This window comes from Ammodytes marinus, assembly GCF_949987685.1.
Source record: "Ammodytes marinus genome assembly, chromosome: 13".
Lineage (NCBI taxonomy): Eukaryota > Metazoa > Chordata > Actinopteri > Uranoscopiformes > Ammodytidae > Ammodytes > Ammodytes marinus.
In genome coordinates this window covers 11556897-11570934 of record NC_137217.1, presented here as the reverse complement: position 1 = coordinate 11570934, position 14038 = coordinate 11556897, and the positions used below count along the sequence as shown (strand labels likewise).

Genomic DNA, 14038 nt, shown 5'->3' with positions numbered 1-14038 from the left:
GGGGAAGAAAGGTGCGAGAGATTTTTACGAGAATTTTACTACCTCAGGGGGTTGTAAGATTTCCGACACGATCAGTTCCGCCTCTCTGTATAAATGCGGCCAGCTTGTTGTTGCGGAACAGGGGGGGCGTTTGACGTTCCATAGCCTACGTTCTAAACATGCAACCATGTTAGCAGTTGAAGGACGTGTGTTTAACATTAACCACGGCGGCCTGATGTCCCGTAAAAATCACCAAAAAAAAGGAACGGCGTATAATCTAGCTGGTCATAAGGTCCGCTGCTCAAACCAAACCCCCACGGTTCATTTTGCAGAGTTTATGAGTGTATTTCTGCCCAGGGGAAGTACAATGGGCTATTATTATCTTAAGTCTGAGCGTATATCCACACTTTATTTCTGTCTATAGTAACGTGACTTCACACACTGTGTGTATTTGTATGTCTGATTGGAAGACCTCTGCCCTCACAAAGAGACTCGCTCACAGCCAACCTGCATAATTGTAGTGATGTTGTTCCGTCAATATGCCGCAATCTCTGTGTAAAAGGGGCTTCTCATTGAGGATGACCCTGTGCCAGTTTTGAAAGAAAGTAGCAAAAGCTAACAGAGAGACAGCAAGCTCCAAAACTGCGATTGAAACAGTAGCTTGGCTGTTTGTTGAGCAGGATAGGGCGCTGCCCATTGATGACAAATCCGTGGTCTGCAGTGTTTTACGTCATCATTTAGTACCTGGTCCCTGGTCCTTGGAACCACAAGGAGAAGGGACCTAAAAAGAGGAAAAGCACCATAATATGTGCTGCCCTTCTGGCAGATATACAACAAGTAGTAGTAACAATATTTGGGTGTAGAAAGTGGTTAGAAACCACACGGTACTTTTCTCTGGACAATAAAAAGAAAGATTAACGCGAGAAGACAGTACTATTGCATATACATGCCTGTTATGTAGGCCTACAATAGAAGTATTTCATTACTGGCACTTCTTGTAACCTCAGGTCTATTCGCCTGAATGGTAAACAGTACATCACAAGCTTTTTTGTATGTGTGTGTAGTGTACCTTTAATATATTAAATATTAAGTCTTATTGCAGTTTCATTTCAGAGTGATCAGCAAAATGGGAGACGGCAGTCAGGCAGGGAAATGAAATGCTACTATCAGGGGACAGATTGTTTATGCGCTATTTCATTTGAAAACAGTAGTGCCACCAGCTCCCTCCTTCCATACTATGAATGGTAGCCCCAGATGCTGGAAGGCATTTCCCTTCTCTATTACCCAGGAGATCAGCTCCATGACTGCCTGAGGCTTTCTATACTACAGAGAGGCTACACAAAGGTAGAAGGAAAGACAGCTAGAGAGAGAGTCAGTTGCTGGATTAATAACGAGCAAGCAGAATAAAGTAGTTTGATGTTGTACACTTATCTGTCAAACTAGAATACATAAAAGTTATTTGAACAGATTTTCTTGTGCTTACATAACATATATTTCAAGTTTTTTATGGAACACTCAGTAGGGAGCTAAAGCTTAACATCTACCATAGATGTATTAAGTAGGGGAAGAGGGACACATTGTGACTCAGACTTCAGTTTATTTCATTCCATCATGTACCAGAATCTTGTTTGTTTAAGCAGGGGACTTTAAGGAAAGCTGTCAGGAAAAAAAATGAATCCACAAATGCCCAGACAAAGGTCAACATCTTTGGATAGCTGTTGGCTTATCTAATACAGGGTTTCATTTCAAAAAGCTGTGAGCAAAACCCGTCCAACTGGCCTATAACCTTAACATTCTGTCAGCAGTTTTTTCCCCATTGTGGACAGCTTTTGAGTTTGCTTTTGCAATGAGAAAGAAAATCACTCACTCTAATAATAATACAAATGTAATTCCCTGCATTTTATTTGCTTTGCAGTGTTTCCCTGAGTAAAACATAATAACTAATATTGGAACTGCACTATGAGCAATACACCGACAATGCTACAAACCGGGAGGAACATCTAACAAAGCTATATTTTAAGCTTCAGTAGTTAATTTTTAGTATCAAAAAGAAAACATTGTCATTGGTTTTTAAAGCAAATACCCTTATTTACTGAGAAAGACGGCCCTTGATTTGTCAATGCAACTGTATGCAGCTCTTTGCAAAAAACTTAGTTTTTTTATATATGTGCCTCAAGGTGATGATTGATGATTAATCATTAACACTGAAAAATGATAAAATGATAACTTACCACACAGTGATGTAGTCGTAGATTGGCTCTGTATTGATAACAGAGAAATTGATGTAGATGCCATAGCCAGGAGGAACTCTGACAGTCCACATGCAGTCCTGGAAGTGTGGATACTCGGCTGGGTGTCCAGGAGAGTAAATCGTGCCATTCATGGATGTTATATTCCCACCACAGAGAGCTGGAGGGAAGAAATAACATCACAGAGGCTGGATAAAAATAGAAAGGCAGTCTTTGATTTACCTCAAGTCATAAAACTTGCTTTTAAGGTTGTATCGCCACTAACTGTTTATAAAAAATGGCATGTATTTTTGTAATCACTGTTATTGTGTTTGTATGTGTGTGTGTGTGTGTGTGTGTGTGTGCGTGTGTGCATGAGGTGGGGGTCTTAACGGTTTGTAGTTGCCTTGAACTTGATGACATGGAGTAGTTCAGAAGCTAACTCCCCCGCCATGCTTCTTCACAGGGAATGATTAAAATTGGATTTTGAACTAAGAGTCAAAGGCAAGGCACTGCCCTCAGGATCAAAACCAGATCAAACTCAACGGGGACAATACGGTGTATGTGGAGCAAAACAACACTATTACCCCTTTCTTAGACAAATTCAAAACTCTGCTGTGGAGACATATATTACTGCTTCACTTAACTGATGAAGGGAAAGCCGTAATCCATCATACCTGAGGAGTATCCTTGAAATTTACTACAGCGACAGGCGTAATCAGCTTTGTAATTAAGACTTGCAAATGCTCCATATATCATTATAATGAGCTGCATACGTTTATATTTTAGTAAAGTGGTGCTATGTCGGCAGTAAAAGTTGAGTCAGATGCTTTAATGTGCTACTGAAAGGACAAATCTTCAAGCTAAATGAATAATCTATTGAAAACAAGACCAAAGACCTTATTTTTAGTGTGAATTGGCAATGGAAACGCATCTGAGTCTTTACTTTAGTCAGCATCTCAGAAATTGGCACAATTTCATTTAGATGCTTCCTCACTAAGTTGGGTAAAAAGTGAATACAATTTGTTGTTACTGTAAATGTACGCTACTTGGGAGGATATATCCAAGTCCCGGTAGTGCAAGAGCAAGAGGGGTTCACTGGTGCTTTTTTCACGTTCCTCACAAGAACAACACTGGCAGGTAAACACCAGTTGTGTATTAGGAGGCACTAGCCAGTCACCTTCACAGCGAGGTATGGGGTAGTTCCAGTTTCTGCTGATTCCATGAAGACATGTGAGAGATGGTTCTCCAAGCAGCGTGTAACCAGGAAGGCAGTCAAAGGAAATTGTCATCCCCACACTGTAGTCCTGACCGATCACCATGCCGTTACGAAATGGTCGCGGGTCTGGACACCTCTGTAGCTCATATGCTGAAAAACAAAAACATAAAAAATCATAGACAGTGCAAGAGTTTTACGTTGTACAGCTTTAAGGAGGATTACAATACAATGCTATAAAGTAGTAAAAAAACACATATCTGTTGACGTAAAAAGAAATCCAAGTCTTGCATCACAGGTATCATCTAAATCAGCGGCTTGTCCATATTATTATATGCTTCACACGTTTTACAATCTATATGTTCTGATTTTATCATCAATATTTTTTGTTGCTCTATTCTGCACAGATACAGTACAATTCAAACGTTTGGACACACCTTATTCAACGGTTTTTCTTTATGTTTTTTCTACCATTAGTTCTACCAATATTTATATTGAAGACATGCAAACTATGAAGGAACACATGAGATTATGTAGTAAACAAAGTAACAAACCAGAATTTCTTTAATATTTCAGATTCTTCAAAGTTTCCACCTTTTGCTTCGATGACAACTTTGCATACTTTTGGTATTCTGTCAACCAGCTTCATGAGGTAGTCAAGAGTTATATTATGGAATGTCTTGCCTTCTTATATGTGTTTGAGAGCATCGGTTGTTTTGTGCAGAGGTAGGGTTGATACAAGGGTCTCTATGCAGTGAACAGCCCTTTCTGACGACTGTTTTAATCCATATAAAGGCAAGAACCACTCAACTAGGTAAAGTGAAACAACAGTCCATCATAACTTTAAGACATTAGGGTCAGTCAGTCTGTTACCAGAACTTTGGATATGGCCCAATACATTTTTTTCAGATTGCAAAACCTCCCTAAAGCCAAAATTGCTATTTGTTGACTAGATTATGCTCTTATTGGTTGGTAGTATCCTTTCCTCCCTATGGTAGTTTATGGTCGGAAAATTTTTCTTCACAAAATGAATATTTTGAAAATACAATGTTTTGTCCCAAGATCCCAATTCAATGTATTGTCATGTTGTTATTCTATAACGAATGCTTCTTTTCTACACTGGCAGTAAAACACAAAATGAACCACAGGCATAGCCAACACTATTGTTATTCAAGGATATGTGCTACTGAAGACCAGAGCAAAGGTCAGCATTGATTTATTTTTCTTTATTCTTTAACCTTTTGTATCTTACAACCTCGGTGAACACGTTGCCTTTGCAGGACTATTCTCTGTCCATGGGTTTGTATCTAAACCGATTGATGGCCATTCATTGTTCAAATAGCAAACTCTTCTATGATAACACTATTTGCTCCTCACCCTGGTAGACAATGTGGAAGCCGTGCTTATTCTGGGAGTAGTCACTGTGGAAGAAGAGAGTGGTTTCGTGGGTGGTGCTAAAGAGAGAGTTTGGCACCATGGGGCCACTGAACCTATCAATCACCGTCCCTGTCTCCAAAGTCCCACTGCGCACTTCCAGATAGTCATGAACTGGCTCTGTGGAGAAGTTTAGAAACTGCAGATGGATCCCTGAAAAAGCAGAAAGAAAGGGTTAATGTCCAGACCCCAAGAACACATGAATAAAGTCAAAAGTGATTGAATATTCAGTCCTGTAGTAGGACACAGAAAAAAGCAGAAGAAGACACCAGAGCTAGCAGAACAACAAAGAAATAGAGAAAGGAGATGAGAAGAAGAAGAAAGGAAAGAAGGGGGCGGGGGGGTTGACAGACCGAAGCCAATAGGGAGTTGAACTCTCCAGCTGCAGTCCAGGCTGCTCTGATAATTCCCTGGGAAGCCTGGGCTGAGGATGACGCCACTGAAGTCTGCCATAGAACCACCACACTGAGCTGTGGGAGACCAACCAAGGAGAAAGAACATGTCACTTCTCCACAGGGCGGCTCAAAAGGAAAACAAAGTAAAAACAATGACAAGGGGGGGTTAATATGGACGTAGGGTTAAGAGCATTGTCTCTTTGTGTATCTGTTGGTTCCCGGACATGCATAATTGTTGTGAATGTGTATAACAAGTAGAGTAAGGGTAGTAGCAGTGGTCTGTTTGTATGGTTTGCTACATGTGCCCATAAGTGTGTGTTTATATGAGGACTAGCAGGCAATACAAGGGCAGATTTGTAGGGGAGAGACAAAAAAAAGACGTGTATTGCATGGGGTCTTATGTCTGAGCATAGCTACTTGAGCATGTCTGTGATTTATACATGAACATCTCTGATTGACTGGGTATATTATGCTCCATAAGGGCTTTTGTGAAAAGCTAACAGACCCAGGCACCATCCTTGTTTGGTGGTGCTTTAAATTAAAACAAATGAGGGAGTCAATATGCAATACGGCATCACAGTTTTGCTCAGCGGTGTGGGTGATTACTCTGCCCTCCCTCTGCAACACTCTACCTCTCTTCTTTGACTATGCATTAGAGAACACATCTTCCTGCTGTGAAGGTTACACTCATCCCCCTCTCTCCTGTGGCACAAATCCTCTTCTCTTACATAAACACCCAGGTGTAATACAAGTACAGCCACCAGAGGCATCAACGTAAACCTGCAGTTAAATAATTACTCTCTTTCCCAGCCCCAACCCCAACAGGCCTGTTTATGTGGCAAACGGCTCAGAATCACAAGTATTGCTTCAATTTCTTCGGGGACAATCAATCAAGGCCAGAATGAGGCGAATACTATCTTGGGTTTAATCGCACTGCCGGTGGAGGATATCTGCTTGACCAGTTTGTTCATGAAATGCAGTACATGATGTTAAGAGGAGAGACACTTATGGGGATGTTGTGCAGTCTGCGGGGTCGCCAAACCACTCTGATGTGGGTTTATCAGCAACAAAGTGAATACAGATCCTGTCATGTTGGTGAGCGCATGTGCTGTAAACAAGCAAGCAAGGAGTGGAGCTAACGAGCAAACACACACGACCAAGAACAGGCCTGTCAACAGTAAAGCTGGGATTTATGTCTGCAGTGAACCGTTAAGACCACAGGGACAGAACATTAACATGAAGAGCGCAGTGAACGCATGCCTACTTATGCAAGCGTGCATTTATGTATGTGGGTTATATGCACTGTATGTGTGTGTTAACCCAAGCATATTTGTGTGAGAGTGTGTTTGTGTACATGTGTAATTGGCGGTAAAAGAACAGTGAGGTGTCGAAAGGGAGAGTGGAGTGTTTCCTTAGTAGATATCTCTGGAATCTATCAATGTGCCCATCAACATCAGAGGAAGTGTTCGAGGAGTATAGCGACTCTCATCAGGTGTATCAGAAATCAAACAATACACTGAGATGGGAGCTAAGTCGTATTGATTTTAGAGTGGGGGAAAAGCAGGAAATTCATGATGCAACAAACATGACATTGTTGTCCATAATATCACCTTATTCAAATCCTGTACACTGGTAATGTCAGACGGTATAGAATAATGCATTACCTAAACACAGAGGTACAGGGTAATTCCACCTTCTGACGGGACCAGGCATGCAGGTAATATATGCATTACCCTGTTGAAGAAAACAGAAAAAAACAAGATTTACATAACTTTCAAAAAACTGTGCACTAAAATAAAATAAAATAAAACACCAAAAGATCAAACAGGTTTTTTTCAGCGAGTTTCGTCTCTGACCTGTGTATCTTTGGAATTAGTAAACAGTATCTTCTCAAGGTCTTGTGTGTTAATATTTTATGCTAGTACGAGAGAGACCTCTTGCTGCTACTCGGGCAGCAAGAGTACCACCTGGGGTCTGACTTCAGAGAGCCTGAGAAAACAAAGTAAAGACAAACATCCTGCTTCCAAGATTTGTATTCTGTTTATAAAATTAACAAAATCAAAGTAATGGATATTACAGGTTAATCCTCTGTATTCAGGGCACTGTTGTTTTAATCCATTTAAAATGCAGTGCAGTCTGAAAGGGTCCTGCAGCCATATGGTTATATGATGCATATATCCAAACCTGAACACAGACATCTACTGTACCAAAGCATGGGGGAGTGTATACCGAGTGAGTTGTCATGTGCACATACACAAACACAGATACACATGAACTCAAACGGCTTATTTTTCAACAATTGCCTCCATTCTATTTTTCTGGTGTTGAGACAGTGGGCCTGAAGATGCATGTAAGAAGAAGTTGCTGGTTGGTCCAGAGAGAATTTGAGAAGAAGCAGCAAATGCTTGAGCCGCAAAGAAAAATGGGTGTGGGATTAGTGAGGCGACTGTTAACACAATCCATCGCCTGTGGTGTTGGAGAGTTCTCCGGCTAAAAAATGCCATAGCTACAGTATCTACTCATGGAGGATTGGAGGAAATTAAAGCTGTTTTGTAACAGACACAGCCAGCCAGCCACCCACACACACACACACACACACACACACACACACACACACACACACACACACACACACACACACACACACACACACACACACACACACACACACACACACACACACACACACACACACACACACACACACACACACACACACACACACACACACACACACACACACACACACACACACACGATAAACACCCAAGCAAAGTACACACAAACTTGCAAATAAAGATTCTAGCTAAAATATATGGGCAGTTCCCCTCACTCTTCCTCTCACACAAACTGTACTCAGCTAAGCTGTCTTGAAAGACTGTGGGTAGATACGATTAATATGTTTTAACCAACCTGTAACGAGAAGCCTTGATCGCACTGGAAAGACACCATGTCCCCAACAGTGTAGCGGTCGCCCACTTTTTGTCCGTTACTTGGAGGCAGCGGCTCTGGGCACGAATCCAAACCTATTGCTTAGGACAGAGTCACAACACACAAGTACAGACAGAGATCATTCTTCTGCACAATATGGGTCAACATCTGTAACGCAATGCAGGTGCTATTGTTTCATTGTGGAGCACTCTATATATAATGAATAGCAACATTTACATTTAATCACTTAATATGTTTGGATAAAATTATGTGAATTCAATTAAGACCAAATGTTTTCAATATGTAATTGCACAGTCCCTTATTTCCGTGTGCTTGTAATTGCATAATAATTGAGCAAGTGTTTTTTCCGCTCCTCTCTTCATAACACTGACAAACTGGGACAAGTCACACAGCTATTCTCATGGTGGCTGTAATCACAAAATCCTTCTGACTGTGATCTGAAGCAATCACTGTGAAATTACAAAAGCAATCCCTGATGTATTACACAACAGAAGCATCAGGTTCTGAGAGTCCTGACATTGTGTATTATTAGCTTAAAAGCAATGGTGAACCAAGCTTCGGGCTGTAATAATGTATATTAAAGTTGTATTCACTTTAACAAGATAGAAAAAGACAAGGTTCAGTTTCATTTGTCCTAGGGGTGACCAACCTCAAATATTAATTCATTATTCATTCCCCCATTCTGCTGTTACTCCAGAATAAAATGAAAAGTCATCTCTAAATAGGTAAGGAATGCTTGTTTGATGCTGTGCTTATAAAGCAGCCAAACTTAAGAAATTAAACTTTTTTATAACTTTGAAAAGTGAATACACATTCATACATGTATTGTCCTTAATGTGTAAGAATGCCATTGGGTGAGAGGTAGTGGAAAGGAGAATATACAAAACCGGCAACAATAACAAGGCCAATGTAACCTCAACTTTGTGTAGGCACAGATGACACATCACTCAAAAGAAAAAAGTACAAACAAATGTAAAACACTTGCACACAAGCCCACTCAAAGAGTTACAGGTCCATACAGGTGGGCGGTTGGATGAATGTAAACATGGAAAAGATTCAGATCAATTTATAGGAAACTCTTTAGAGTGCCGAATGGCGGGAGTGGCCACTTTACTACGCATCTATTGAAAGTTAAAGAGGACATTTGAGTGGGAGGAGAAAGTAACCTAAGAGACGCAGAGCAGGAGGCAAAGAGAGTAGCTACACATGTAACTAAACAAGAGCTCGTCAGAACAGGAGTGGGTGGATTCTTGAAGCGGTGACATTTTGTGAAATGTGGGTTTAAATAAAAGTAGTCAAAAAAAGTATCTAAAAATACTTTGTTTTTAATTGATTTAAGGAAGATTTGGTGACACTATTCACGAAAGGCTGCCATAAGGTGTGTTTGACATCAAAGCAAAATACAGCTACAAATTAAACAGTTTCAATATAATTATCATGTGTCCTAGGTGTAGCCTTCCTCGGGCAGTGTTCTGTACAACCAGTACACTGTTTTCAAAAGCAGTGTACTGCTTTTGAAAACATTAACTTAAAAGTGGTTCAAAGAAGAAAAAAAAATTAATAAAGGACAGGTGAAATATTTTAACACAGGATGTGCTGATCCATACATTTATGTCACACAGAACATAACAAACTAAAACTTAAAACATAATTATAGAAAACCTTTGTAGATTCAAATATAGTGGGTATTCAACACATCCTGAATTATTGCTGAGCAACAGTCAAACAGTCAAATTACCGGTAAGAGTCATAACAATATATCCAGGTGCAGTGTACCAGAGCCCAACTGAGGTATGTACCTTTACACTCTGCTCAGGTTAAGAGTGGGGGCCCACTAACATCTGCTATTGATTCTTGTTGCGCTCCAGATGGGTTCCAGTCAAACTGCCAGAATACACATTTTGGCAAGGACCACTGTCACTCTGCTGAGGAAAGCTTGACACCTGCTGTTCCTGAGTGAGCAACAGTGTCTTGGAGGGAGTCCAGTCCTCCTCAAACATGCTTAATATTCATTGCATCTAGACAATTAGGTTTCAGCAGTGTGTGTCACAGGTTACTTTCTAGGTCTAGCAGCTATGAGTTTCATCAACTAAAGTTTTAAATGTAATCATCTCTATACAGGCAAATAATATAGGCTTTTGTAAACTGTGGCAATTGAAGCCCAGTGTTAGCTTTACTTTGGGATGCTCACTGTCATATTGCCCATGAGCAAACACCAACTTTATTTTCAACTCTAACTTGTTGTCTCTCTCAGGAGAAGTAGCTTAAGACATTGTGGTGATGGGTGGTATACAGGATTTTTATCACTGGTCTCAATGGACTGTAACAATCACCCAAAGGAAACATTTTAAAACAGATAGTGGACTGGCTGGGTCTGTGCCAATCCCTCTCGCCTTTTTACTGTGCATTTAAGGCATTCATCTGTAGCTAGAGTGTGTAAATAAATAAATGGTTGGTTCAATCCGACCACAGAAGGGAAAAAGGACACAACGACGGATACGACCAACTAGAGGACCAAATTAATCGGTATCTGAGCTACTGTATAGGCTACTATACGCAGCGCAGAAGAACATCTCAAAATTGGACACAGACAACAAAAACAGACATATGTAATGAGTGGTTCCACAGAAAATCAGCATGGCTTGATCACACATACATAAATGTTTGCCAATAGACAAACAGTAGCACCATATGGAAGGTAAGCTAACAAATATGAATAGCAACAAGAAAGTGTACTGGTTAACACAAGGCATCAGGGAATGCACTTTACCAGTGCAGCAGAGGCAAAGTGTAAGACAGGCATAGAGGAGAGAGCTGACTGTGAGACATGGCACTCTAGTGATTCTCAGCAGTAGACCTGTAGCAATGGTGGGGGAGGGGATAAGTGCAGAAAGGAGAGAGCCGACAAAGGAGTGGAGAGAGACATGACTGGAAGTCGTTCTCAACAGAGCTATGATGCTCATGGACTGGAACTGACAGCAAAGACTGAGGCCCTATTCTCACGGCAACACGAAACGGTGCAAACGCGGAAAAATTCCTGCGGTTGCACTATATCATGTCCATGAAAACAGCAAACGCAGGCATGAAACCGCAAGTTTTTGAGATCTACTCCCAGGGAGGATTTTTTGGAAAACACAACGGTTTTGGTTTCATGTGAACACCGAAAACATTTCCCCTGGTAACGCTGACGTCACGGCTCCACTTCACGTATGCATAGTCTATAACATTTGCTGTCATATACCCACACGCGAGTTATAAAGTTAGAAGACAACATAACGTGCAGGGCTTAAATAGGCCTATAACACTCGCCAATTTAGTCTGTAGTCTATTAGTAAGTTATTGATACCATGCACCCGCCACTTTGTCTGGGGAAAGATTTGTGCTCTGCCGCTTTTTCTAGCAAAATAAACTTGTGTACACGGCTCTCTCTACATTAAAAAACACTATCCATAGTTCAGCGCACAGCGGTTAAGTTACTGTTCAACAAAAGGAGCATTAAGGCTACGGCTTCACAGTAAAAGCATTTCACTGGCTAAACATTAACAGCATTTCACCGGACAAACGTGAGTTGACTTTTATTTTGAAGTACGCCTAACAGGAAAAGTAGCCGCTCACAAAGCCCCTTCACTATCAGCATGTCTTCTGTTTTCACGAGTTCAATGCGGTGAAATAAGAGGACAGAAAGTTTGTCATTTACAATACTTGTAACCCCAAGCTTACACCAACCGCTTTATGAACGTTAGTGGCATTAATTTTCGGTTTCAGTAAGGTTTTATGCATCAAATTGTACCGGAAAAGCTATCGACTACTACCTTGTACCGCCCACTGCTGGCCTGGCATGCTTACTACATCGATTTCGTCCCGTTTCCTCTGAAAACATGTGCACGGGTGAAGATCAGGTGAAGATGTCAGATAAATTGTGTCTGAACGGGGTTTTTTTTTTTAAACCAAAAAACGGGAAAACTGTCACGTTTTCACCGTGAGAACAGGCCCTGATACAGTGACAAATGTTTTTTTTTTTTGCGGGACCTGACTTTACTAAAAAAAATTGTTACTTAAATAAGTTGTGAATAGAGTTTCTCTAGCGGGGCTCATATCACAGCCTCTCTTACCTGTCTTAGGCTAATCCAAATCATCCATATAAATGTATGTTAACACAACCACAGCGAGTTCTACCGGCATCCAACGAAAAAGCATTTCACAGCATTATTAAACCTATTTACCAAAAAAACATTCTAGTCTCTATGCTTAGGTCATATCTCCATGACAACACTGAGGGGGGTATTTTATTTTGGACCAGGTTATGAATAATTAGGGGCACGGCCTCTTGAGTGACAGCTAGCCGCCCGCTGGCCCTCACTTCGCCTCGGAGGTATATGTCAGCCCGGATGCTACATCCATTTGATATACTATCTATGCTTGCACTTTTTCATTGCACTTAACTATTCACTGAAAATAAGTGACAATGGGTCTCCCATATGCACACATTTTAATAAGGAATTTACTTTAATGTTTTGGTGAATGGTAAGTACCACACAAGCAGAAAGAAAAATGTGAGGAAGACACAAATGAAATAGCAATTTAAAATCCATCTAACCTTAGACAGAGAGAAACAAATAGGAAAATATCTTGCCATCCGAAGACTCAAAGCAAAAGTGCCCGAGATTCAAATACCAGTGGGGGGAATTGTCACAAAGGAGTGTATTATTAAATATCTACAGAGAGAGCTCAGTACATCACTTGAAGATCAGCACTCCTATATTCATTAACACCATTTTTGAATGGGAGGTCTGAGTAAATCAGTCGCTCCCCTGGGGCAAGCTACACTCCTTAGGTTTCAGTGCAAGGTAAATGTTTTGCAAATAAGCCCCTAAGTGAATAGTCCAGTGAGAGATGAGCAGATTTAGCACCTAAATGAAAAAGGATGTGGGTCCAGTAACCTACAGCAATAAGGGCTTAGAAAACAGCACCATCGGGGAATACCATGCCAGAATACCAAAATACAAGATCAGCAGATACAAAGACGGAAAATTAGAAGAGATACAAAGGAAGAGAAGACCTTGTCCACTAAATATTCTCATACACTTTCTGTCTATGTCTAACAGTGCCACCCAGACCAGCAGTCCCTCTTATTCCTTCTAGCCCTGTGCAGCAGCTGGAAGCTGGTAGCGGATGGACAAACATAAATAAAGTGACAGCAGACAAAGTGACAGGCAGGCAGACAAGTCGTCTCTCCTCATACCTGTGTACTCCAAGTGGAAGCCAGCGGCAGACACACTGATGTCGGACTGGAAGGTCAAGTACAGGTTGTTGGATGTGCTGTTCAGCAGTTGAGGTATTGTTGTACCTGTATTATAACATATACAGTAAACAGTTACGTGTGGTCCATATTCCATATTTAAGCCAACCAAAAAAAAATTGTGTATAGACATGTAAAATATATAAACATATAATGCATTGCAGTTATATGCAGTAAAGATAATATAATTAACTTGTAGTTTTAATGTTAAGTCATTCTCTGGATGCTCCTTCTTTATTTTACATTACATTGCATGTAAGTGCATCGAACCATGAGGGTACAAACAAGAATAATGTAAGTACATATGAAAAAGCCACTCAACGAGGTGCTTCCTTTAGTTCAACATGTAAGTGCATTTATTTTTACATTTTTTATAATCAAACATTCTAATCTTATTCCTAGCCAATTTGCAATTGAGAAAAAAGAACAACATACTCTAAAAAGTCTGGACACTGTGGCTTTCAACAGAGGCCTTGGCATAATCATAAATCAAAGTTTCTGAGTACTTCTGATAACATTTGACTTTATGTAAAAA

The 14038-nt window shown here is 40.5% G+C and overlaps 1 protein-coding gene across 1 annotated transcript in view; it reads right to left on the bottom strand.

Annotated features, from left to right (window-relative positions):
* LOC307260078 (CUB and sushi domain-containing protein 3-like) overlaps nucleotides 1–14038 on the bottom strand; it is a gene marked incomplete at its 5' end in the record, with an annotated part of 230853 nt that overhangs the window by 69788 nt on the left and 147027 nt on the right. Inside the window, 7 exons of the mRNA XM_080040205.1 lie at nucleotides 2211–2388; nucleotides 3388–3576; nucleotides 4801–5010; nucleotides 5211–5327; nucleotides 6917–6986; nucleotides 8166–8284; nucleotides 13447–13551. Coding sequence (XP_079896331.1) covers nucleotides 2211–2388; nucleotides 3388–3576; nucleotides 4801–5010; nucleotides 5211–5327; nucleotides 6917–6986; nucleotides 8166–8284; nucleotides 13447–13551 — 988 coding nt within the window. The remainder of the gene's footprint in view (nucleotides 1–2210; nucleotides 2389–3387; nucleotides 3577–4800; nucleotides 5011–5210; nucleotides 5328–6916; nucleotides 6987–8165; nucleotides 8285–13446; nucleotides 13552–14038) is intronic.